The sequence below is a fragment of the Prionailurus viverrinus genome, chromosome C1 (genome assembly GCF_022837055.1).
Source record: "Prionailurus viverrinus isolate Anna chromosome C1, UM_Priviv_1.0, whole genome shotgun sequence".
Taxonomy (NCBI): Eukaryota; Metazoa; Chordata; class Mammalia; order Carnivora; family Felidae; genus Prionailurus; species Prionailurus viverrinus.
This window is the reverse complement of record NC_062568.1, coordinates 189,074,278-189,101,498: the sequence shown is the minus strand read 5'-3', so window position 1 is coordinate 189,101,498 and position 27,221 is coordinate 189,074,278. Positions and strand designations below refer to the sequence as shown.

At 47.2% G+C, this 27,221-nt stretch overlaps 1 protein-coding gene across 9 annotated transcripts; it reads left to right on the top strand.

Annotated features, from left to right (window-relative positions):
- Positions 1–27,221, top strand: ZSCAN20 (zinc finger and SCAN domain containing 20). 9 transcript variants are annotated; one of them, XM_047870012.1, is made up of 8 exons: positions 1–86; positions 8,319–8,833; positions 13,754–13,940; positions 14,392–14,468; positions 14,749–14,833; positions 18,425–19,111; positions 21,016–21,444; positions 22,242–27,221. In XM_047870012.1, exons 2-8 carry the CDS (start codon positions 8,429–8,431, stop codon positions 23,495–23,497), a joined length of 3,126 nt encoding a protein of 1,041 aa, XP_047725968.1. In that variant the 5' UTR covers positions 1–86; positions 8,319–8,428; the 3' UTR covers positions 23,498–27,221. The 9 variants fall into 9 exon arrangements, with proteins under 9 accessions (XP_047725968.1, XP_047725967.1, XP_047725970.1 ...); XM_047870011.1 differs by having other exon boundaries at positions 43–90; XM_047870014.1 differs by having other exon boundaries at positions 57–74.

Here is a 27,221-nt window from a genome sequence, read left to right as displayed (position 1 = left end):
CGGGTGGCACCGATCGGACTCCGCGTCCCAGCATTCCCTGCGCGAACCCCGGAGCACTTCCGCCCTGTTGTGAAGTGGGTGTCTCGGTGGGTGAGTCCGGGTGGTGGGGCGGGGGCAGCTGAGACTCAGGCTCTGGGCTGGAAGCTTAGGAGGTGGTGGTGTCCTAGAGGGCCAGGGAAGGTGAGAGGGGAGAAAGCAGCTTTTCTTGGCGGGCGGGGGGTGAGGGTGAGGGGCGGCCAGAGGATGGAGCGTCCGGAGATGGGAAGGGTCATAGAGGGGTCGGGGATGAGGAGGGAGATAGAAGGCCCTGGGAGCGAAGACGGTTCTAGAAAGGTATGTAGGTGAGGAGACAGAGAGAGGTTCTGGAGGTAGCAGAGTCCTAGAAGGGTCTGGAAACCACAGAGGGAAGGATAGAGGGTTCTTGGGCCCTGGCAAGATGAAGAGAAAAAGGCCGGAGCTTGAAGCCCGACCTTAAAAATGGTGTTCCAGCCTCTACTCGCCCGCCTCGACAGACGTAGCAAATCTGATATCCCCTTACACTTCCTCTAATGGTTGTGACCTCTGGAACCCAGTAGGTGGGACTGGCTATCGTGTTCTGCCCCAAATCCGCACCCGCTTCCCTTCTGCCCGATGGAAGTGAATGGCACCTTCGTCCACTTTAGCGCTCTGGTTCCTCTTGGATTCTTCCACGTCCAGGGATCTTCAGACCTTTCAGTTTCTGTTATGTGGCCTGAATCTGCCCCTTTTCTGGTCAGGGTTTTTGCACAAGGCTTTCATCTTTTCACCTCCCCAGCCTGGAAAAACACATTGTAGTCAGCGTCACCTATTTAACCCACAAATCTGATTGTGCCTTCTGCTTAAAAACCTTCTTTCTCATCACCTGTAGAATTAAGTCCAAACACCTTAGCCGGATAGTCCAGACTTTTCATAAACTCCCTCTGCAGCCGAATCTTGTGCACCCCATGCTATTTGTTTTTTTTTTTTTTTTTTTTTGGTTTCTTGGGGAGGCTGTTTGGTTTTCCACCGTTATGTATGCCCTTCTCTCTGCTTAGAGTACACTTTTTCCGACCGTTCTTTGCCAAGAGAACTATTCTTTGGAGAACCAGCTAACCAACTTGAGTGTTACTTTGTTCAGTTTACCTTAAGCTGATTAAGTCACCCCCCCAACCCCAGTTCTCACAGGCCTCTTTTACCACTTTTGATCATAATTATCCGTGACTTTTTTTTTTTTTTTTTTTGGTCTCTTCCACTAGACTGTAAGCTTATCCAGGACAGGAACAGTTTCTGAGTCACCGCCATTTCTTCATTGCCCAGCCCAGGATAGTGAATACTTGATGTAAATCATGTAAATCGGTAAATACTTAATGAATGTGTGAACAGTGACCATCCAGGGTGAGCTTTGCTGTACCAGTTTTTTTTTTTTAATTTTTTAATGTTTGTTTATTTTGAAAAAAATTTTTTTTTAACGTTTATTTATTTTTGAGACAGAGAGAGACAGAGCATGAACGGGGGGAGGGACAGAGAGAGAGGGAGACACAGAATTGGAAGCAGGCTCCAGGCTCTGAGCCATCAGCCGAGAGCCCGACGCGGGGCTCGAACTCATGGACCGCGAGATCGTGACCTGAGCTGAAGTCGGACGCTTAACCGACTGAGCCACCCAGGCGCCCCTTATGTTTGTTTATTTTAAGAGAGAGAGAGAGCGAGCGAGCCAGAGCGTGAGCAGGGGAGGGGCAGAGAGAGAAGGAGACATAGAAACTGAAGCAGGCTCCAGGCTCTGAGCTGTTGGCACAGAGCCTGATGTGGGGCTCAAACTGACAGGCTGTGAGATGATGACCTGAGCCGAAGTTGGAGGCTCAACCGGCTGAGCCACCCAGGCGCCCCTTTTATGCCAGTCTTAAAGACTGCTTCTTCCAGTGGATTTCCAAGGACATGAGGCTTTAGTCTTTTCGTGCCTGTCAGGGCTGTCTTTGCTGGATGCTGATTCAATACCAATGGGAGTTTAAGCCGGGGATGGCAAATACATAGAATGTGTGGTACCACTTTTTCTTCCTGTGTCTGGTGGTCATAGCTAATTGGTGGCAACACATGTTGACATGGGATTCAGATATTGACATGGACAATGCTAACGACTCTGTCCTTAGCACAGTGACTGAAGTTGGTGCTTTACATGAAGCCTGTTTGCTCTCCCTGGTTTAAACCCTTAAATGTTTAAGCAGTAGCCTGGACCATCAGCCAAATACACTGGCTAGCGTTTGGGGGCTCCTAGTTTCTTCTTCGGAAGTCACAGACCAGTCTTGGCCTTTCCCATGGGACTGGGGCAGCTCTCTTACCATCCCACTGTTCAGTGGGTGGGCTTTTAAGTCCACATCCATACTCAATACCTCAGGAGCCAGGAGGCCCCTTAGCTTTTTCCCTGTATTTGTAAAGGGATCTTGACCCAGTCAATACCTATCCCTCATTGCTTAGGGGAATCAGTACGCTTTCTAGGTCGTCCTAGATGGTGGAAGAGCTCTTTCAGAGTATTTAGCTTGAAAGGTGGTAAAGTGACGACAGCCCATGATGACAGAAGCCTATCATCATCCACTATTTAGTCCTGGTATTTGAAACGATTTTTGAGTTGGTTGCCAATATTTAAAAAGCCAGAGTTCTAGCTTCTCTTGGAAAAAAGTAGGTGGCCTGGGAACTTGGCCAGTGTTCTCTCTGGTGCTATGTAGTTCGTCACAGCCCCTACTCCACTCATTTACCGATTTACATTGCCTGGCCCCTGTAGCCATTTAAATTTGTAGCCACTGACTTGAGTCTTCCTGCCCCTTTGCTCTATTCTCATCATACTAATTGGGGAATCTGGGGCAAATGCTGAGTACGGTCAAGCTGTAAGCTGCAGCCTTTTATTTATTTATTTTATTGACATTTTTTTTTTTAACATTTATTTATTTTTGAGAGACAGAGAGAGCCAGAGCACGAGTGAGGAAGGGCCAGAGAGAGGAGACACAGAATCCAAAGCTCCAGGCTCTGAGTTTGTCAGCACAGAGCCTGAAGTGGGGCTTGAACCCACGAACCGTGGAATCATGACCTGAGCTGAAGTCAGACGCTCAACCAACTGAGCCATCACAGGTGCTCCTGTAAGCTTCAGTCTTGATTGGCAGCTGCAGAGTCCACATGACCTGTCCAGGGTCACACAGCTAATAATGGCAGGAGTGGAACTGGAACCCTGATTAGCTCCCTCCTGCCTTAATGTTCTTTCCACTCTCCTCCCATCTTCACAGGGGTTTGGGTGATTGGCAGACCTAGAGGAATCTATGTGGTGCAGTTAAGAAAAATGACTGGAAAGAACGTATCTTGGCTTAGTCCCAACTCTGCTGCTTCCTAGTTGTGTGACCTTAAGTGAGTCCCTTCACAGAAGCTCAATTCCCTATATGTAAATTGAGGATATAATGGACTCAACTTTATAGGAGAATTCTATTCTAAAGTTAGCACTCTGACTTTGGGAAATCTCATTTAGCCCAAAATCACAGTCAGCTTGAAAATCCTTTGGCAAGGAGCCATTTAGAAACCAACATGCTGTCTTTCAATAAGCTAACCAGCGCAGCTGGGTTTTCTTGTTTGAATGTCAGATGAAAGAGTTGGCTTGTGTTTAGGGACGCTGCTGTATGAAGCATTCTCTGTTCATACTCTGGAGAGAGAGGCTTGAGGGAATTCAGACCAACCTGGGGACCAAGAAAATCCTGCTTATTCTGGAATAGACACATAGCGAACAGAACTGGCTGCACCATTTAAATTATGTGCTTTTTTTTTTTTCTCTTTCTGGTGTTTGCATGCAGTTTAATACACGTAAGTTAGAGATCAGTGTAGTGCAACTCCACACTAATGACGCTTGACTTGCTTGCCAGGAGGATTCAGTGAGATTGTGAATGTAGAGCACATAGCACCAGACCTGGCACCTCATGGGCACTCAGGAGATGGGTACTCTTTGAGATTGTTGATCCTAGTGTGGCCCTGACATTCTTGGTCATCTTAGGACTGAGGGATGCCCTTGTCCTTTCTTTCTCCCAGCTCTGTGTAAAGTCACCCTGCCATTTGCTGACTGTATTGATCTCCCTCTGTGGATAGGCTGCAATTCCTATCTAAGAGAGTAGCAGGAAAAGCTTTCAGATTTGTATTTGTTTCATATATGTATATATATATATATATGTATGTCCAAGTTAACATATAGCGTAGTAATGATTTCAGAGATAGAATTCAGTGATTTATTACTTACATATAACACTCAGTGCTCATCTCAATAAGTGCCCACCTTAATGCCCATCACCCATTTAGCCCATACTCCCCATCCAACACCCCACCAGCAACCCTCAGTTTGTTCTCTGTATTTAAGAGTCTCTTATGGTTTGTCTACCTCTCTGTTTTTATCTTATTTTTGCTTCCCTTCCCCTATGTTCATCTGTTTTGTTTCTGAATTCCACATATGAGTGAAATCATGATATTTGTCTTTCTCTGACTGACTTATTTCACTTAGCATAATCCACTCTAGTTCTATCCATGTTGTTGCAAATGGTAAGATTTCATTCTTTTTGATCATGGAGTAATATTCCTTTGTATATGTATACTACATCTTCTTTATCCATTCATCAGTCGATGGACATTTGGGCACTTTGGCTATTGTTGATAGTCCTGCTATAAACATTGGGGTGCATGTGCCCCTTTGAATCAGCATTTTTGTATCCTTTGGATAAATACCTAGTATTGCAATTGTTGGATCATAGGGTAGTTCTGTGTTTAATTTTTTAGGAACTTCCATACTGTTTTCTAGAGTGGCTGCACCAGTTTACATTCCCACCGGCAATACAAAAGAGTTCCTCTTTCTTCGCATCCTTGCCAACATCTGTTGTTGCCTGAGTTGTTAATGTTAGCCATTCTGACAGGTGTGAGGTGGTATCTCCTTGTGGTTTTGATTTGTATTTCCCTGATGATGATTGATGCTGAGCATCTTTTCATGTGTTCTTTAGCCATCTGGATGTCTTCTTTGGAAAAGTGTCTGTTCATGTCTTTTGCCCATTTCTTCACTGGATTATTTGTTTTTTGGGTATTGAGTTTGATAAGTTCTTAATAGATTTTGGATACTAGCCCTTTATCTGATATGTCATTTGCAAATGTCAGATTTGTATTTGAAACTAACTCTTGAACTTTCAAGTCTTCCTAGAAGAAAATACCTATTATCTGTGGCTCTTGGCTTTGGGACTGGTGGGACTACTAATTGCCTATTTTGTTGTAGTGTTAGTCTCTCTGTGCAGGAGCACAGACTTCTTTGCTTGCTCATTGATGGTCTCGCTCATTAGAAAGTAACTTTCATGAAGGTACAAACCGTCTTTCCTAGTTACTGTTGGCTGTGTAGATACCAGTACAGTGCAGGTACATAGTGGGACTCTGTAAATGACTGGTGAATTAGTCCTTGTGTGAGAGAGTGACACAAATGCTTTTGGACTAGTGCGTGATTAAGGCTGTGACTAAAAAAGAAATTTCATGAAAAGTTAATTCTTTAGCTTAATATAAATGATGGACTTTCCATAGTCCAATAGGCTTTCGAGATACTGGATTTACCATTTTTTTTTTTTTAAATTTTTTTTTTCAACGTTTATTTATTTTTGGGACAGAGAGAGACAGAGCATGAACGGGGGAGGGGCAGAGAGAGAGGGAGACACAGAATCGGAAACAGGCTCCAGGCTCTGAGCCATCAGCCCAGAGCCCGACGCGGGGCTCGAACTCACGAACCGCGAGATCGTGACCTGGCTGAAGTCGGACGCTTAACCGACTGCGCCACCCAGGCGCCCCTGGATTTACCATTTTAATTAAAGGCAACAACACTTCCAATGGCCCTGCTGTTTATCAGGCATTATGGATACAGAAATGAGTAAGATAGAGTCCTGGCCCTAATAATACAATTTAATGGTCAGAGGTAAGGACAGGTAACTACAACAGTGTAGGATACCACTTTATAGTAAAGGCATGTGCCAATTGCTTTGGGAATACAGGACTGGAGAAGCGATTCTGGGAAAGCAGGGATGGGTCAGGGCATGACAAAGGCATGTTAAGGAATTCTTAACAGATGAGGTGACATTGACCTGGTAGTTGAGGGACAAGCAGGAAGATGTTAGATGGTCATGAGTTGTGTTCGTAGTTCCTCCCTGAGTATGTAGAGGTCTTTAGGACAAGTCTTTATTTTTCATCACCCTTGCCTTGTTCCTGGAGAGTCCAGTCAGATGGCCTAAAATCTAAATACCAGCCCCTCTCCACTCTCAATTTGGCTGTGTCATTCCCATTTGGAAGGAGCTGATAGTTTCCTTTGAGTGGGTGCTTTTATGTCATCTAGATTTGTTGGGAATGACACAAAGAGCTCATTTTTCCAGATCACCCAGCACAAGTGTTGTCAGAGTCTTCCTTGTGTCAAAGAAGCAATCCCCGTTGTCCACTCAATAAGTGTTTTCGGAGAGCCTTCTGTGTGTAGCATCATGCTTGTTGTGGGGGTGGAGGAGGGAAGGGGTAAACTATGTTCCTCATCCTCAGTGAGGCCGTAATCTCTCTGGGGCCACACACATACACTCCCCTCTAATACAACATAGAAAGTGGCAAGTGTGACAGAGATAGAAATAGAAAGGAGGAAAGAATTCCTTCTGACATGATCCAGAAGGTCATTTAAAAATCTAGTGTGTGCAGAAGGGGATTAGTTATAACCCTTGCTTCATGACACATCACCATCATGAGCTGACTGTTGTCTGACTGAGCTGATTGTTTACCGAGCGCTGCCTCTGTGTGCTGAGCACTGTACTGGTCAGCTTAGGATCTAGTGGGTAAGATAATTATAATCGAGCATGATCAGGTTTGTGGTAGAGAAACGTAGGTGGCATGGAAGCTTGTGGCATAGGAAGGATTGAATCTTGTTTCAGGGCACAGGGAGGGCTTCTTGGAAAGAGTACAATTGAAGTTGAGACCTAGCTAGGTGAAGAAAGGGAGGACACTTCCTAAAGGAGATGGTCCACAGCATGTGGGAGGGTTCCAAGGGCAGCAAGCTGTGTGGCTGGAGTGCCCTGACCAGTGGAATATGGTAAAGAGATGAGGTATAGACTTGGGCAAGGTTCACACTTGATTGTGAAGGATGTGGGAGGTCATCCAAGGGTGTTCAGCAGGAAGTGACCTGGTCAGATTTTGAGCTAGTCTGGTTGTTGTGTGAAGAACTCTGGGTTGGGGTGAGAGGAGAGAAGGCAGGGACATGATTTAGGAGGCTGATCCAATGAAAAGCATGGCGACTCTCTGGCCTGAGGTGGCAGCATTGGGGGTCTAGATGCTTAGGAGGCCAGGAGGCACAGCTTGGTGATGAATTGGATGTGGGGGATGTTGAAGGAAGGTGATCCCTGGGTTTCTGGCATGGGTAAATTTTTTTTTTTTAATATTTTTAAATGTTTATTTATTTTTGAGACAGAGAGACAGACAGAGAGACAGAGACAGAGACAGAGTATGAGCAGGGGAAGGGCAGAGAGAGACACACACACACACAGAATCCGAAGCAGGCTCCAGGCTCTGAGCTGTCTGCACAGAGCCCGACATGGGGCTTGAACTCACAGACCATGAAATCATGACCTGAGCCAAAGCCGGATGCTTAACCGACTGAGCCACCCAGGTGCCCCTGGCATGGGTAACTTGATAGAAGGTGGTGCCTTGGCTGGATGGAGAGCTCCAGAAGAGGGACGGGTCTGTAGGAGAAAATGATGAATTCAATTTGGGGCCCACTGAGTTTGAGGTGCCTAATAGACAGTCAAGTGGGAAATGTCCTGTAGATGATTGGATTTGGGGTCTGGAGGCAGGTCCTGGCTGGAGCTTTGGGAGTCATCAGTTTCAAGATGGTGAAAAATGCCAAATGGATGGGTTGGCCAAGAGGGAATGTAGAGTGAGAGGGGTTTTGCAAGGGGAGCACCCTTAAAGGAAAGCTGAAGGTCCGGAGAGAAAGGCCCTGTGGAGGGGGGTGGCATTTGGAACCCAACTTGAGGAAGGGTTAGACTGGGCATGTGTAGAGGAAGGAAGGCATGCTGGGGCCAGATTGTGAAGGCCTCGATGCCAGAACATGGCGTTCAGCACATCACAGAGGATTTCGTGCTGTACTGTCCTCCTCCAGCGTGTGCTGGCTGCCAGGTTGGGGGCCAGGTTGTGGTCTGTCTTCCTGCTTGTGCCTATTCCTGTCTGAGCAGCCCTGCTCCGTGCAAAAGCAGTGGAAGGTTCGGGGTCCTCTTACTCACATTGTCTGTTGTCCCTTGTCCCTCTGCCTTCAGAGCCTTGGGGAGCATCACCTCTCCCAGGAATCCCTGGAAGTACACACCTTAAATGCAGGAAGACATTGAACGAGGACGGCCCAGCTGAAGCAAGGTGTCCGGAACAGGCCATGGCCCTGGAAGCCCGGGCCCAGGCCTCTCCCCGACCGGAACCTGAAGAACTCCTTATTGTAAAGCTGGAAGGGGACTCATGGAGACCAGAGAGCAAACCTGGGGAGGAGGTCTTCGACCCTGGCCCTGAGGCTTCCCGCCGGCGCTTCAGGCAGTTCCGGTACAGGGATGCAGCCGGACCCCACGAGGCCTTCAGCCAGCTCTGGGCGCTCTGCTGTCACTGGCTGCGGCCAGAGATCCGCCTCAAAGAGCAGATCCTGGAGCTGCTGGTGCTGGAGCAGTTCCTGACTATCCTACCCAGGGAGGTCCAGGCTTGGGTGCAGGCGCGCCACCCTGAGAGTGGTGAGGAGGCGGTGGCCCTGGTGGAGGACTGGCACCGAGAGGTCCAGGCTGCGGGACAGAGGGTGAGGCGGCGGGGCTATGACTAGATTAATCATTGCCAAAACCACAGTAATAGTAATAATTGTTGTTATCATCGACCAACTGACATATTTATTGAGCACTGCTGTGTAACAGACACTGTCTTCTGTGCTTTCCACCTAATCCTGTTTAATGAGATGGATACCGTTATCCTGATTTTACCAATGAGGAAACTGAGGCAGAGAAAAACAGGTAGTTGGCTCAAGGTCACACGGCATTAGACGGTAGAGCCAGGACGTGAATTCAGGCAGGCTGACACTGAAGGCTGACACATTCAGAACCACTGCCTAAACTGCCTTTCAGGACCATATTCACGGTGCAGTTGATTTGTATTGTGTTTCACACGTGACAAAGCCTTTTTACATACGTGATCTCTTTGGGTGCTTAAGGCAGTAAGGTAGGTAGGTAGACAGAAGTAGCATTATCCTCCTCATTGTATACACTAAACTAAGGCCCAAAAAGTCAGGTGGCTCACAAAGCGCAGTCACTCCGAACCAGAGCCTAAATCCAGATCCTGAGGTTCCAAATTCATTGTTCTTTCTGTACACGACAGATGCCTCATGTGCAAGCCATGGGAATTAAAATACCTCTGAGGCATGAGGCTCAAATGAGATAGTAACTGACATTTCTTGAGCACTCACTGTGTGTCAGACACCGTTCTAACCTTTCTGTATGTATTGCTCATCTAATCAGCACAGCTGCCCGATGAGGTAGGTACTGTTATGTCACTGGTTTTCAAGTGGGTAAACAGAGACTCAGAGGTAAGTGACGTGTAGATTTATATAACTTAAGTGGTAGAGCCAAGATAAGGGAAGTGAAAGCATCGTGGATTTAACACTCATAGTTTCAACAATTTGCAAGAGACTGAAGGCCCATGATATCATTTATAGTTTTTCTAGGGCACGACTTTTGAATCCTGCTTTTGGAGCTGGCATATGTAGAGCAAGTACTTGAACTGGCTGCGGGCTGAGCCAGCCACCCAGAACCTCCATCTCAACATACCCCTGTTCCTTCCCCTTGTTACACGGTCAGTAATTTTTGTGATGTAATATTTAATGATGTATTGTTGGGGGAAATTATAGATTGAGAAGATCCCTTGCAAATGGCAGGGGTTTTCTGTACATCATAAAAGGTGAAGCTCTGTACAGATGTGAGATTGGGGGAAGAAAGGTTTATCGTCCGTGGGTTTGCTTTTTGGATTCTTTTTAATTTTTTAATGCTTATTTATTTTTGAGAGAGAGAGAGAGAGAATGGATGGGGGAGGGGCAGAAAGAGAGGGAGACCCAGAATCGGAAGCAGGCTCCAGCTCTAAACTGTCATCAGCACAGAGCCGGACGTGGGCCTTGAACTCACGAACCGTGAGATCATGACCTGATCTAAAGTCGGATGCTTAATCGACTGAGCCACACACGTGCCCCTGCTTTTTGGATTCTTTTACACACTGATTGAAGACACAGAAAACATATGATTTAAAGTTATAGAACTAAGTATGAGAGAGTGTGCCTTATTCTAATATACCACCCCACCCTCCCATATTATTTCTTTTAAAGAAACCATCTGTCTTAAGTGGCAGTGAAAAAACAAATGAACTTGAGACCCAGAATTGAGTTAATTGAGAATTGATTTAAATCAAGGTCTTAATGACTCTTTATCTGTAAAATGAGAGGGTTGGGCTAGACCAGAAGTTCTCAAACTATACCCTTGTGAGCTGAGCAGAGGTTGAATTGCTTCTAAAATTGAAAAAAAAAAAAATAATAAGGTAATGGAATGTGCTCCATTATGTATTATTTTCCTGTGACTTTTATTTTTATTTTTTAACTTTCTGCCTGCTCCTGAGTGCTCACAGATGTCAAAACAAATGGATAAGTAGCAAAGGAGTTCCCCTGCCCCCACATATATGCTTGTGATCTTACATTGCAAGGTACCTGACTCAGTTACATTTTTTGCAAGGAAGACTTTTCCAAGTCTTACTAATGGAATGAAGTATGCTAACTCCGTTCCTCAGAGAGAACCGCCTGGAAAAGGCAGTGCTGCTGGGCTAAATGACCTCCAAGATATTTTCCTTAAAGAGACCTCTCAGCTGTGCTCTTGGGTGGGTTTTGGCTTGCTGACTCTGTCGTCACCCTGTTGCAGCAACCCTCTCCCCATTAGGTGCATAGGCATTTTTTTAAAATATATTTTTTAAGTTTATTTGTTTATTTTGAGAGAGAGAGAAAGCATGAGTTGGGGAGGGGCAGAGAGAAAATCTTGAGCAGGCTCCACACTGTCGGTGCAGAACCTGACGCAGGGCTCGAACCTATGAACTGTGAGATCATGACCTGAGCCACAGTTGGATGCTTAACCAGCTGAGCCACCCAGGTGCCCCTGCAGAGGCACTTTTTAAAAAAACAGACTTGGGGCGCCTGGGTGGCGCAGTCGGTTAAGCGTCCGACTTCAGCCAGGTCACGATCTTGCGGTCCGTGAGTTCGAGCCCCGCGTCAGGCTCTGGGCTGATGGCTCGGAGCCTGGAGCCTGTTTCTGATTCTGTGTCTCCCTCTCTCTCTGCCCCTCCCCCGTTCATGCTCTGTCTCTCTCTGTCCCAAAAATAAATAAACGTTGAAAAAAAAATTTTTTTAAATAAATAAATAAATAAATAAAAAAACAGACTTTATTTTTTAGAGCAGTTTTAGGTTAACAGCAAAACTGAGTAGAAAGTGCAGAGGTTGCTCCTGTACCTCCAGTCCCCATGCACGCACATCATTCCCCACCAGAGTGGCACGTTGATCATGATCGATGAACTTACCTCGACACGTCCTTATCACCCAAAGCCCATAGTTTACATTAGGTGTCACTCTTGGTGTTGTACGTGCTGTGGATTTTGACAAATGTATAACAACATGTATTCACCATTATAGTTCATACAAGATAGTTTCACTGCCCTAAAATCCTTTGTGCTCCGCATATTTATCCTTCCCTTCCCCCAACCCCTAGCAACCATTGATCTTTTTGCTGTCTTCATACTTTCACCTTTTCCAAAGTGTCATATAGTCGGAAATCATACAGTATGTATGTAGCCTTTTCAGAATGACTTCTTTCACTTAGGAGTATGCATTTAAAGTCCCTCCATATGTCTGCATGATTTGATAGCACATTTCTTTTCAGTGTTGAGTAACATTCCATTGTCTAGATGTACTGCAGTTTATTACCTACTGAAGGATATCTTGGATGCTTCCAAGTTTTGGCAATTATGGGTAGAACTGCTATAAACATCCATGTGCAGGCTTTGTGTGGTGCACAGGCATTTTTGATGAATTCTTTACTCATCCTGACTCCAGCCAATATTCTACCAGTTTTTTCCTTCTCCTTGTCACTTGAATCTCCTTCTTTCTGTCTACAGTTGCCATCTACGGGATCAAAACCTTTGCATAGGCGTGGCAGTAGTTAGAGGAGCTAGAGCCAGGAGTGAGGATTGTTGTGGAGTCTAGTCCTGCAGTTGCTCTGTAGATTGTAAGATTGTAACTATAACAAAGAGATTTATTTGTTTTTTTCCTTAAATAACCACAGTAGAATGCGGATAAGCACAGGTTTGCTCCCTATGAGCCACACAAGACATTGGTGGATGGCCTCACTTGGAATGGATTTTTATGCTCTGGGCCCATACCTTTATATCTTAAAGATAAACATCCCTCTCTTTGAGTGAGGATTGGAGTTTTCCCACCAGCCAAAGGTTTTTTGTAGTTCTGGAAGTTTGGCAAACTCATTAAGTTGCTGAAGGTGGATGTTAATATTTTGAGTCCAAAAATAAGACTCAGAGCAATGTATATAATTGCTACCTTTTGTAAAATAGGGAAGAAGTAAGAGTCTATATTCATAGATGCTTGTGTAGAAAGAACCGAAAGGATGTGGAACAGTAGTCACCTGTGGGGAAGGGTAGGGAGAAGGAAGACCCTGGGCAGATGGGACAGGGACAGGGTAGGGATGGGGTATTTTCACTAAATGTACCTTCATATTTTCTGTTTTTGAACCATGTGAGCATTGAAAATTACCTTTTGAAAAAATTGAAACACGTTTTTTTAAGTTTCTATAATGCAGTGAGGTTGTTACATTGTTGGGGTTTTAGGGCCAGGAAATAACATCTCTTCCATCTCTCAATTTGGAACCAAATGACAGATAAGAAATGAGCTTTATGATTGGTAATGCTGAGTGGGTATTGTCCTCTCTTAATTGGTTATTCCCTTTTATTATATACATGCCCTGTATCTCTGAGTACTCGTTCGCCTGAACTTCTACCTTGAATTTAAGTAGCCACTTCTACTTTCCTTTCGAGTTATAGTGCCTTCTCTTTGCTTCTCCTTCTGTTTGAAGAGTAGATAAGACTTTCTAAAGCAGCACATACTTTTATTGCATTTTAAAATTCCATTTGTAGTTGTTTGTCTCTCCTTTTTCTTTTTGAATTTTCCTTGCCTTTCAGCAGGAATATTTAGAGCAATTATATTCAGTTACTGGTGTATCTGTTTTTATGTTTCCTTTTGTCGTTTAATGTATACCTGGTTAACTTTTTATCTTTTTTTGATAACTTAAAAATTAATCGACTTCTGATGTTTAGAGATTAGTTTTTAATGTCATGAAAACTTTACATGACTCATCTCTTTATGATTCAAAAATGTTTGGAACAGTAGCAGCCTCATTGAGATGCTTGTATAGCTTCCCTGTGTTGAACAAAACATTACTCATTTGGTGGTATAAGCGCTGGTCTGTTGACTAATGTCAGTCTCATGGCTTTGCTGTCATACTTTGAGTCATCTTTGGATCTTAAAAAGAGTCTGTTAACCTCTGGACCACAGCTGTACTCCACAGAACATTCCCTGCCCTACCATAATTGGTCTTACTGAACTGACCATTGGGAATTTTGACTGTCTGTGTAGGAATTGGCCTTGTGTGCAGAAGAGACTGGGTCCTTAAAGGCAATGCAGGAATCTCAGCACTGTCCACTGCAGCCAGTGAATCACTGGCCTGAGGGACAGTCCCAGAAGCAGTGGGTGAAGAACTCATGCCCTGACCTTCCCGAGCATCTAGACACCAAGATAGTGCCACACCCCTTGAAAGAAAGTGGTGAGTACCAAGAATCAGGGAATGTCCGGGAGGAGACGTGAGGGGTAGAGGGGGTAAGGAAGGGTGCACAGGGAGTAGGGATGTGCAGAATTCAAGACAGGGGGTGGATTGGTGTCTGGTGGACACACTGGGAAGTAAGGCAGGTAAGCGCTGTGCAAGGAGAGGAAGCGCCCAGCGCTGTTGGCGCCCCACTGAGTCATGCAGCCAGTTCAGGCCAGGGCCGGGGTCACGTGGTGATCATAGGAGTGTGAGGTGGCATCTTACACACGGCCCATCTCTCGAGGCAGCTTAGGAGCCAGACGCTCTAGGATGGAAGTAAAAGGGGACATCTGCCCGGGATACCAGGACAGTCCCAGCTTGATGCAAGCATGGCATCTGGAAAGCTGGAGCCGGGAGGGGTGGTTTCTTGGGAACCAGAGCTTGGGTTTAGGAGACTTCTTCTTCTCCTCAGCTGTCCTCACTCCCCGAGTCCCTACTCTCCCAAAGACGGGGAGTGTTGGAGATTGGGAGGTGACTGCTGAGTCCCAGGTAAGCTGCTGTTTGTCCCTTCCTTCCTGTCCTTACTCCTCCTGTGCCCTTGCGCCTGTGCCCCTCTCCTCACTCTGTGGCCTGCCCTCAGCAGAAGGACATATGTCCTGGGGTATTAGCCTCTGCCCTTGGCCCCCAGTCTGCTGGCCTCTCCACGGTCATGCTGCTCCTTGTGACACTGGCCTCACACATGGTATCCCTGCATCCGTTATCTTTCCCGGGGCCTGGTCGCGTTGCCAGGCCATTTCCAACTGAGGTCCTTGTCTTGTACATCTCACAGGAAGCCCTGGGCCCCAGCAAACACGCTGAGAAGGAGTTCTGCGAGGACCCCCCAGGAGACAGCTGTGGGAATGGCGTGTCCCTGGGTAAGGAAACCGTGCCCTCTCAAGAAGATGTTGTCGGGTTTCTGGTACACTCAGTTCCCAGAGGCTGTTTCATCACTCCCTTAAGACTTGGGGCTCTGCGAAGTCTGGAGCTTCAGACACAGGAAGAACACATGCGCTCTGTGGCCACAGCACTGGTGGCAGGGGTGGAGCATGGGGCGTGGGGTCTGCCCGGATAGAGGCTGGCGGCTGGCTTCCGAGGGCCTGCCCTCTGGGGGTCGTTTCCTCATTTCCTCAGTACACTCAGCATGCTCCTGGGGCTGTCTCAGAAATCCAGTCTTGGCAGCATCAAACAGGGTCCATCTCTCAGGGGCAGTCCCCAGTGAGCTGAGCCCATGAGACTGATGTACTAAACCACAGTGAGAAGTAAACGTCACGGGGCTCAAAAACCCACACGGCCATGGGGCGCCTGGGTGGCGCAGTCGGTTAAGCGTCCGACTTCAGCCAGGTCACGATCTCGCGGTCCGGGAGTTCGAGCCCCGCGTCAGGCTCTGGGCTGATGGCTCAGAGCCTGGAGCCTGTTTCCGATTCTGTGTCTCCCTCTCTCTCTGCCCCTCCCCCGTTCATGCTCTGTCTCTCTCTGTCCCAAAAATAAATAAACATTGAAAAAAAAAATTAAAAAAAAAAATAAAATAAAAAAACCCACACGGCCAGCACCGACTCCTGTTTTCGTAAGTGCATCTCCACGGGAGCCAAACAAACACGAACCGTTTCCCTGCGGAGCTTGGGTCAGAATGATGGGTTAGACGTGAGAGAGGGATAAAGTGGAAGAGACAGTGATAGGCCCGCCTCCTGTCGGTGAGGGGAGACATGGGAAGCTTGTGGGCGCCTTGCCTGACAGCATAACTCCTTTTTTACATAAACCATGATATCTTGGGAAGATAGTGTTCAGCAGAACAAACTTTGGGAAGTGTTGAACTGGGTAATCCTTAAGTTTCTTTTAGCTCTCAACTCTTTTTCATCTAGTTTTCCTCGAATATTTATTTATTACAAATTTTTTAAATGTTTATTTATTTTTGAAAGAGAGAGAGAGAGAGAGAGAGAGAGAGAGAGAGAACGAACAAGCAGGGGAGGGACAGAGAGAGAGGGAGACACAGAATCTGAAGCAGGCTCTGGGCTGTGAGCTGTCAGCATGGAGCCTGATGTGGGGCTCGAACTCACAAACCGTGAGGTCATGACCTGAGCCGAAGTCAGATGCTTAACTGACTGAGCCACCCAGGCACCTGACCTGGAATATTTATTTTAATGAAAGGCTTCCTGTTTTTTTTTTAAATATGAAATTTATTGTCAAATTGGTTTCCATACAACACCCAGTGCCCATCCCAACAGGTGTCCTCCTCAATACCCATCACCCACTTTCTCCTCCCTCCCGCCCCCCATCAACCTTCAGTTTATTTTCAGTTTTTAAAAAAAAAATTTTTTTAATGTTTGTTTATTTTTGAGAGACAGAGCTGGAGCGGGGGAGGGGCAGAGAGAGAGGGAGACACAGAATCTGAAGCAGGCTCCAGGCTCTGAGCTGTCAGCACAGAGCCCGTCACGGGGCTCAAACCCATGGACCGTGAGATCATGACCTGAGCCAAAGTCAGACGCCGAACTGACTGAGCCACCCAGGTGCCCCAGTTTATTTTCAGTTTTTAAGAGTCTCTTATGGTTTGGCTCCCTCCCTCTCTTTTATTTTTTCTTTCCCCTCCCCCATAGTCTTCTGTTAAGTTTCTCAGGATCCACATAAGAGTGAAAACATACGGTATCTGTCTTTCTCTATATGCCTTATTTCATTTAGCATAACACCCTCCAGTTCCATCCATGTTGCTACAAATGGCCAAATTTCATTCTTTCTCATTGCCAAGTAGTATTCCATTGTGTATATAAACCACATTTTCTTTATCCATTCATCAGTTGATGGACATTTAGGCTCTTTCCATAGTTTAGCCATTGCTGAAAGTGCTGCTGTAAACATTGGGGTATAAGTGCCCCTAAGCATCAGCACTCCTATATCCCTTGGGTAAATTCCTAGTAGTGCTATTGCTGGGTCATAGGGTAGATCTATTTTTAATTTTTTGAGGAACCTCTACACTGTTTTCCAGAGCGGCTGCATCAGTTTGCATTCCCACCAACAGTGTAAGAGGTTTCCCGTTTCTCCACATCCTCTCCAGCATCTATAGTATCCTGGTTCATTTATTTTAGCCACTCTGACTGGCGTGAGGTGATATCTCAGTGGGTTTTGATTTGTATTTCCCTGATGAGGAGTGATGTTGAGCATCTTTTCATGTGCCTGTTGGCCATCTGGATGTCTTCTTTAGAGAAGTGTCTATTCATGTTTTCTGCCCATTTCTTCACTGGGTTATTTGTTTTTCGGGTTTGGAGTTTGGTGAGTTCTTTATAGATTTTGGATACTAGCCCTTTGTCTGATACATCATTTGCAAATATCTTTTCCCATTCTGTCGGTTGCCTTTTAGTTTTGTTGATTGTTTCCTTTGCAGTGCAGAAGCTTTTTATCTTCATGAGGTCCCAATAGTTCATTTTTGCTTTTAATTCCCTTGCCTTTGGAGATGTGTCAAGTAAGAAATTGCTGTGGCTGAGGTCAGAGAGGTTTTTCCCTGCTTTCTCCTCTAGGGTTTTGATGCTTTCTTGTCTCACATTCAGGTCCTTCATTTTTGTGAATGGTGTAAGAAAGTGGTCTAGTTTCATTCTTCTGCATGTTGCTGTCCAGTTCTCCTGACACCATTTGTTAAAGAGACTTTTTTCCATTGGATATTCTTTCCTGCTTTGTCAAAGATTAGTTGGCCATACTTTTGTGGGTCCAGTTCTGGAGTCTCTTATTCTATTCCATTGGTCTATGTGTCTGTTTTTATGCTAATACCATGCTGTCTTGATGATTTTAGCTTTGTAGTAGAGGCTAAAGTCTGGGATTGTGATAAGGCTGTTTTGTTAGGGCTGGGAGCTGTTGGGACAGCAGTCCTTTCTTTAGACATTGCAAAGTGTTTTAAAAAATAAGAAAATATATTTTCTCATGTTTTTGGACGTTGAAGGAGGACATGCTCCAATCACAGTACAAAGTGGTTCCGCAGTGTCACGGCAGACCCTAGGTTCTTTTTCTCTCCTCTGCCGTCCTCAGTGTCAGCTTTGCACTAAAGTTATCATGTGTCATAATCAAAAGATACATGCCAATGGCAGTTGGGCTCACAAGTTTCCTAGTGAGAGAGACTCTCTCTGTCTCTGTCCCTGTCTCTTACACACACACACACACACACACACACACACACACACACACACTGAATGAGTGAGAGAGAGGGAAACCTTTCCTCCAGCCATTAAATTCATTCTGCTTGGGCTAGTTTAGGCTACGTGCCCATCTGTGGACCAGTAACACTCACTCTTTGTGTGATATGTTTCGTAGCAACGACAAAGAAAGCAAATGAACAGAGCAAACTGGTCAATTAATGTTGGGAATTGGCATGGGAATGTCTGAATAGCTGCGTGCAGGGCAGTGCTCCATTCCAGGGGCAGTTTGGACGAGCACTCTGCTCAATGTGTCATTTGTACTTAATCTTTTCTTTTCTTTCTTTCTATTAGGGGCTCCAGTTTCCAAACCAGGTATCAACTGCCAGCGAGAGCAAGGACCAGGATTTTGGCGTCCGAGCTTTATCAATTCTGGAAAGAGGAACACTGCAGATTACACCTTGGATAATGAGCAAACAAAACCAGCCCAGGCATCGGCCTGGAGAGATTCCAGGGCCTGGGAGGAACAACACCAATGGGACACGGAGGACATGAAGGTGTCAGGTGTGCACTGGGGCTATGAGGAGACCAAGACTTTTCTGGCAATTTTGAGTGAGTCTCCTTTCTCTGAAAAGCTCCGGACTTGTCACCAGAACCGCCAGGTTTACCGGGCCATTGCAGAGCGGCTGAGGGCAAGGGGCTTCCTGCGGACACTGGAGCAGTGTCGCTACAGAGTCAAAAACCTCCTGCGGAACTACCGGAAAGCCAAGAGCAGCCACCCACCAGGGACCTGCCCCTTCTATGAGGAGCTGGAGGCCCTGGTGAGGGCGCGGACGGCCATCAGAGCCACCGATGGCCCAGGAGAGGCTGTGGTGCTCCCCAGGCTGGGGGACAGTGATGCAGAGATGGATGAACAGGAGGAAGGGGGCTGGGAGCCTGAAGAGACAGCAGAAGATTGTAATGGTGATGACCTGGCCACTGATGAGTCTGTCCAGGAGCCCAGGATTCCAGGGGGCCCAGCTCTGTTCCAGAGTCGTATTGGTAAGAACAAGGGGGTTTAGTGGATCCTGACTCCAACTCTCCTACCAGCCAAACCTCTGCTCCCTGAGTTCAGGGCACAGACCGGATCGCAAGTCCAGATTGATGCCACTGGTGTTAAGTTCCTTAGATTGTCCTCAAACTCCTACTCTTTCCTTCTATGATCAATTTCCTAGAATGAGTTTTCTTAGTTATAGAAGCAAACTTTTAAAAACTTAAGGGACCTTAAAGAGCTAATTCAGTATTAGTTGACCCTTGAACAATGCAGGGCTAGAGTACTGATCTCTGCTCGTTTGATCGATGCACATTCAACTTTTGACTCCTGACAAACTTGACCATTGGTAGCATACTATGGACCAGAAGCCTTACCGATAGTATAAATAACACGTATTTATATATTATATGTATTATATGTATATTCTTACAGTAAAGCAAGCTAGAGAAAAGGTGTTGTTAAAATCATAAGAAAATACATTTACACTACTGTATTATATATATAAAAAAATCTGTTGTATAAATGAATCTGTGCAGTTCAAACCCATCAACTATATTTGCCAAAGTGTGTCACTAGGAGTATGGATGGTCATAGTGTTACACAAGTGTTCCTTTTTTTTTTTAAGTTTTTAATGTTTATTTTTTTGAGAGGGACAGAGACAGTGTGACTGGGGTAGGGGCAGAGAGAGTGAGAGAGAGAGAATCCCAAGCAGGCTCCACGCCACCAGCACAGAGCCTGATGTGGGGCTCAAACCCACGAAACCATGAGATTATGACCTGAGCCAAAACCAAGTGTCGGACGCCTAACCGACCGAGCCACCCAGGTGCTCCACACGAGTGTACTTTTAAGTTTAATGTGCATGAGAACATCAACTTGTGATTTTACGGTAAATTTAGGTAAGGAAAGATACTGAGTGAAGTTTTTAATATATAACAGAAATCACAACAGTATATAGTTGAACAAGTGATGTTTGAGAAACACCCAGTCATTGTAAAAGTGGAAAAACACTGAAGCCCAAGAGATGGAATGTCTTATGTAAAGTTACACAGTGAGGTAGGGGCAGAGTCAGGATCAGAGCCCAGAGTTCCTGCCTCCATCTTTTTTTTTTAATTTTTTTTTTTTTTTTTTTTTTTAACGTTTATTTATTTTTGGGACAGAGAGAGACAGAGCATGAACGGGGGAGGGGCAGAGAGAGAGGGAGACACAGAATCGGAAACAGGCTCCAGGCTCCGAACCATCAGCCCAGAGCCCGACGCGGGGCTCGAACTCACGGACCGCGAGATCGTGACCTGGCTGAAGTCGGACGCTCAACCGACTGCGCCACCCAGGCGCCCCCCTGCCTCCATCTTTATGTAGTTTTCCTCTCCACGATGCTGCCTCCCCAGGCTGCATCATTTACCTGCCAAGGGACTGAGAACAGAACACTTCCTGTTCATTCCTCCAAAAAGAGGAAAGGGCATCCTTAGTTGGATGCTCTTGTAACATTATTTGAGTTACGTTTCTGTCTAGGGACTCTCAGTTCCCTTGTTTGTTCAGAAGAAAGTTCATAAAATAAAACTAGAGGATATGTATCGAATGGATATAGAGAAAGTCTCTTAGATCCCAATTACAGGCCTTTCCCCACACCAGTCAACTGAAGCCAGAAGTGGGGTCACCTGGTATAATATGGCCACCTATATCTTTTTCAACTAAGGCTCAAGAGTTAATGGAAAGTCTTAGAATTGGGTGGGGGTGGGAGGCTCTGGCGCACCCCTCAGAAGCAAGGGAATATTCTTTGCTGGTGCCCCAGGTGCCTGGGAAATTTCTCCGTTGCCTGTGTTCTAGGCATGTATTGGAACGGGGGCCCCTGATCCCTGATGACCTGGGCTAGTCTCATTATGCCTCACAGTTCTGAACTCTTCACTCCCGACAGCAGGTGTGCACTGGGGCTACGAGGAGACCAAGGCCTTCCTGACCATTCTCAGTGAGTCCCCATTCTCTGAAAAGCTTCGCACGTGCCACCAGAACAGCCAGGTTTACCGGGCCATTGCAGAGCGGCTGTGTGCACAGGGCTTCCTGCGGACACTGGAGCAATGTCGGTACAGATTCAAAAACCTCCTTCGAAGCTACCGGAAAGCCAAGAGCAGCCACCCACCAGGGACCTGCCCCTTCTATGAGGAGCTGGACTCACTGATGAGGGCACGGACTGCGGTCAGAGCCATGGGAACCCTCAGGGAGGCAGCGAGTCTCTCTAGGTCTGGGCAGAGCAGTACTGAGGCTGACGACCAGGAGGCCTGGGATGAGATGGCAGATGAAGTTGGCCTCAAATCTCCCACCCTGTGTCCAGACACCCCAGACACTGGTAAGCCTGGAGTAATTTGATGTCCACCAAATCCACAGGCATGAGAGATTAAGGGGGCCGGATCATTATCATTTGCCTCTGAACTACAAGAGTGGGTGGAATTGACCAGGAAAAGCATTTGTGATTTGCTTAGTGTAATTGCCCAAATGAGAGAAGTAGTCAGGTCTTGATTTTACTGGGATTTTTTGGTAAATTATAGAGTTTATTCAGTTTCACAAGATAAGAGGCTATATGGAATGTACTAGGAGAGGGAGGTGTTCCTTATTGAGTAGAGGGATGGGGAAGTTGGCCAGAGAGACTGACTAGCTGATTGTGTGTGTGGCCTGGGCCTCATGGCTCCCTTGGCAGGGTCACCATGTTCCAGGCTCTGTTCTCTGCTTTGCAGGTCACACATTTATATATGCACCAGAACTTGAGCAGTTTCACGTTAGTCACATCATAAGATGTGAGATAGAAAATATAAGATACATGGGGTGCCTGGGGGCTCTGTCGGTTAAGCATCCGACTTCAGCTCAGGTCATGATCTCATAGTCTGTGAGTTCGAGCCCCACATCGGGCTCTGTGCTGACAGCTCAGAGCCTGGAGCCTGCTTCAGATTCTGTGTCTCTCTCTCTCTCTCTCTCTCTCTGCCCCTCTCCCTGCTCACACAGTCTCTTTCTCTCAAAAATAAACATAAAAAAAAAAAAAAAAAGAAAATATAAGATATCATCGTAGCTAAATTTGTAAGACACAAGATAAGATATATAAGTAGATATTAACTAATGAACGAAGAAAACTGCATTTCTGTGTGTTTTCAGGTTTTGAGATGAGGCATAAGGACGAAGACCAGATTTCAGAGCAAGATATTTTTGAGGATTTGCCTGGAGCCTTATCAAAATGTACTGGAAAGGATGTTTGCCACCCTCATGACTGGGGGCAAGACAGTGAAAATGAAGGTGGAGGTGAAGGGCAGTGGGGAAATCCCCCCCAGGAGCAGTGGGAAGAATGTTCTTCTGAAGAGGACTTAGAAAAACTCATCGACCATCAAGGCCTGTACCTGGAAGAGAAGCCCTACAAGTGTGACACGTGTGTGAAAAGCTTCAGTCGGAGCTCGCACTTCATTGCCCACCAGCGGATCCACACAGGCGAGAAGCCTTACAAATGCCCTGAATGTGGGAAAGGCTTTAGCGATCGCTCCAACCTCAATACCCATCAGAGAATCCACACAGGAGAGAAGCCCTACAGGTGCCTTGAGTGTGGGAAAAGCTTTAGCGATCACTCCAATCTTGTCACCCACCAGAGAATCCACACAGGGGAAAAGCCCTATAAATGTGGGCAATGTTGGAAAAGCTTCAACCAGAGCTCCAACCTCCTGAAACATCAGAGAATCCACGTGGGAGGCAATCCTGATCATTGCTGCGAGGCAGGGGAAACCTTTGGCCAAAGCCCATCCTTCAGTGCTCCCTGGAGGAACTCTACGGAAGAGACATCTCTTGAACAACCTCAGAGTGCCAGCAAGAACTTGAATTCTGGCCTGCACGGCAGCAGCTCAGGGGAAAAGCTGTATCCGTGTCCTGAATGTGGAAGAACCTTCTCTAAGAGCTCTGCCCTCATTAGTCACCAAAGGATCCATACGGGAGAGAAGCCGTATGAATGTGCTGAATGTGGGAAGAACTTCAGTAAGAGCTCCACGCTGGCTAACCACCAGCGAACCCACACGGGGGAGAAGCCATACACGTGTGTGGACTGTGGGAAGGGCTTCAGTGAGCGCTCCAAGCTCATCACGCACCAGAGAGTGCACACGGGAGAGAAACCCTACAAATGCCTGGAGTGTGGCAAGTTCTTTCGTGACCGTTCCAACCTCATTACTCACCAGCGGATTCACACGGGAGAGAAGCCTTACAAGTGCAGAGAGTGTGGGAAATGTTTTAACCAGAGCTCCAGTCTCATTATTCACCAGAGAATCCACACTGGGGAGAAGCCCTACAAGTGCACAGAGTGTGGCAAAGACTTCAACAATAGCTCCCACTTCAGCGCCCACCGGAGAACCCACGCAGGAGGAAAAGCATCGTAGGAGGCCCCCCCGCCCCCCGTCACGGCAAAGAGATAAACGCATATTGAAATCTCCCCAGAGCGTAAGATGTGTGCTAGGAGCTTTCCGAATTCTTAAGCTTGGTGTATACCCAGGCAAGTTATCTTGGCCTAATCCAGGTTATTTGGAAGTGAATTACAGATGCTAAGGGTCTGGATTTGAAGGCACTTTTCTTAAGTGTAATTTGTTTTTCTCCTGTAAAAAAACCCTGTGCAACCCTCAGGCCCTCCTTATATTTGCTGTCACGTGAGGACTTGATCAGTGTTTGAGCCAAACTGGTCATGTAGGAGTTTAGAGGTACATCAGGGGTCCTGAGCAGTGAGTCCAAACCTCGCTGTGCCTTCACACTGTCCACAGGTACAGATGTTCTGTTGGCACACATCAGCAAATTCTCACGTGGCGGATTTCGGTTGGGGTGTATCCGTACAGGAGAGCTTTAAGACTGGCGAGAGAGGGCATAATTGGGAATCAGTGGCTTAAAGCAGACCGCCATGACCTCAGCAGAGAGGAGGAACCTCAATGATGTCCTTGATAAATTATTAACAATAGCAAAAGTAGCTGGTATTTATCGAGCATTTACTCTGGCAGGCTCCGTGCTAAGCACTTTGTGCACATCATCTCATCTCCTCCTCACAGCGGTGCCGGGAGATAGGTACTAATAGTGTCCCCATTTCCCAGAGGAGAGAGCCGAGGCTTGGGAAAGCCAAGTAACTTGCCTGGTGGCGCATCTGAAAATGGCAGAGGCAGGCTTTAACCAGATCTGTCTCTGGAGCCTAAGGTGTTCCTGACCATTCTCCTGAATCCCCTTCTGCATTAGGGCAGGTAACTCAGGTGTGAGGATCCCAAAGCACTTTGTGGACCACATTTCCTACTAAAATTCCTTTATGAATTCTCCTTTTAGCAAATAGGGAAACCGAGAATCCCTAAAGAGCAGAGGGCCTGGGATGGTCTGAACCGGCAATGCTTTGAGCAAGGCTGAGCTATTATTAAAGCACTTGCTGTGGATTTCTATCTTTGCAACAATATGGGTGAGAGATACAGGGGGTTGAGACAGGGAAGACCTGTAACCACAGTGATGTTTCTCCCCATGAGATACTGCTTTGGGGAAGGAAATGGGGTTTAAGAATTTCCCTTTCCTCAGGGAGTCAGTCCTGCTCAAGTTAGACTTGGCTGAACTGAACGTTAAGCCTTACAGGAACTTGGGCCTCTAGTTTTGCCTCCCTGGGCCTTTCCCTGTTGGCGGAAGCGTGTTTCTGATGGCCATGCCATGGCTGATCAGGGGGGAGGTGGGAGGAGGTGGTGTGCTCCCACTGAGAGGGCACTGAATGCTGTCCTGCAGCCCAGCTGCGTGGCACAATTTCATCCTGCGAGAAGGAGCGTGAGGCAGTCGGGTCCTCACATGCTGAAGAATGCAGCGGTCAGGACCTATGGGTGCCCTGGGTTCTCCCTGCTTTATCCCATTCCTGCACCCCTGGTCGGGGATAGCTCCCTGCCTCCAGGCTGCAAAAAGAAGTTTGTGTTTAGTCACTTTGTGGAGAAGGGTAACCCCCTTTGGGGACGGGGGTGCAGAGCTTTGAAGTACTGAGTGGGTGCGGGTGTGGTGCGAAGCCACAGGCTGCTGTCTGAACTTCCGTCCTGGGGCTGCTGCGGATGGCATTGGCTTCCCAGTGTGTACGTGCCCGGGACTTCCAGATCTGTCTTCTGCCCTGGGCTCTCCTCTTAGGAGCCCGGTCTCCTCCCTGCCAGTCCTACCTGAGTGACTCCGGGGCCTCTCCAGCCACCCGTGCCCCTCCCTCCCCCCCCCCCCCCCACGCACTGTGACCCCTGCAGCCATCTTCAGCCTGGGCCCATCCATTCGGCATGCACATTACGTACACACTGGCCCACAAAGCAGCCTCCTTCACACAACGCCGGTGAGGCACACACAGTCAGACTCCTACAGACTCAGGGCCCCAGACACGCTCTCCCTCCTAAGGGCATTTTCCAGTGGGCCGTGGTTCCCCAGCACCGCGGGCAGTCTTCCCAGGGGAGCCTACGGTCAGAATGAATGTGGTGAAGCATCCCCTTCTCTCAGTCTTGATGCCACCTCTCCTTCCGATGCTCCTTAGTGTCCTCTCTGAGCAGCAGACACCAGTGTTGAGCCCCTGCCCAGGCTGCGACTGGAGGCTCTTGCTACATGTAGCGCGAGGTCAGGGAAGGCCTGGCAGGAGAGGGGTTCAAGTTGTGCCGGAGTCCAGGGGGGCAGCCGCTGCTTCCCACGGCTCCTGCTGCTGTCTCTCCCGACACCACCATTACCACTACCATGTCTTTAGCGCCATCTTTTCCGTCACTCTGACTAGAGGCAAATCTGGAACTATCTCCACCTCCCTCTACTTCCCCGCCCCACGCTGGGGACCTCACTGCCCTCTGGTGCACTTCCCACCCGGTCCCTGTCAGAACCCTGGGAGGAGTCTGCGCCCGGTGACCCTGCCCTGTGCTGCCCGGAGGAAGAGGCCCCTCTTCTCAGTGTGGCTCAGGCTCCCCGCTTCTCAAGGCTGAGAGCCGCTTTGTTCTAAGAGCCACTTAGCTGAGTCAAGAGCGTCAGAACGGGCAAGGCAGGATCCAGTTGAACAATTTTACCTACACACAGTGAACAGGTAGAATAAGGGTCCACACAGACATCACGTTTCTAATGAGGGTGCGGTGAGGGATTCCCTTGATATGGGAACCATTCTGATCCTGTCTGCTATTACGTAGTACTTTCTGAAGTCACATTTATTTTTCACATTTTCATTGTTGGAAAAGACTCCATAACTGTGGCGCCTAGAGGGTGAGGAAGGGAGAAAAAGGAAACACAATGTGCCTCTAAGGCTGGTTCTGGATCAGCCTTACAGATTCATGTGAGCCCAAGCAGGAGAGGAGCCTCGGGCAGCAGTGACCGAGCCACTGGCACTGGAATCTCTTGGGAGTCACCGGGGCTCAGGGAGCCCTACTGTGGTGCCAAGTGACAAATATAACACCTGGGGGAAAGGACTCCCCTTCTTTCTTCAGTGTAGAACATGGCCTGGCCTCAGTTCTTTGGGGCGTCCACAGACCACGGAGAAGCTTCTGCAAAGTTAGAGGCAATGGAGATGAGTATGAGGGTCAAGGGCATGTCCTGGTGATGGTGAGGAGCTGCTTTGAGACCCTCACTCCAACTTCACCGGGTAGGGGGGTGGGCAGGGCAGGAGAATACCCCTATAGACAGCAGCCGACAAGGAAAAGCTTGTTCACGATCATATATGCAGCCCCTGACCCAACCCCAGTCCTGAAGTTTCCCAGAAACAGAGGAGGTGAGGCAAGCCGGGCTGGAGGTCACGCTAAGCCCTTCCGGCACATCCTGGGCATTTTCTCCAGGGACTTCCCTTGAGCAACTAATTTCTTATGAAAACTAGACATTGGTGATTGATCTTAGTGACTGTGAAATGAAAATGCGATAAATTTTGGCCACCAGGAGGCTCAGAGGTTCAAGATCCAGTTCCAAAAACTGAGCAGGCCCTTTTGGTTAGCAATTTGTGCATCGATCCCTGACTTCATTTTGTCTGGCTTTGTTTTCACTTCCTTATCTTTTACTATCTTCTGGTTTTTTTTGGTGGTGTTATGTACATCTTTTAAAGCTGGTCAAATCCTATTTTGGGATGCAGTGGCCTGATGAATTAATAAATTATTCTGATTAAACAAAGAAAAA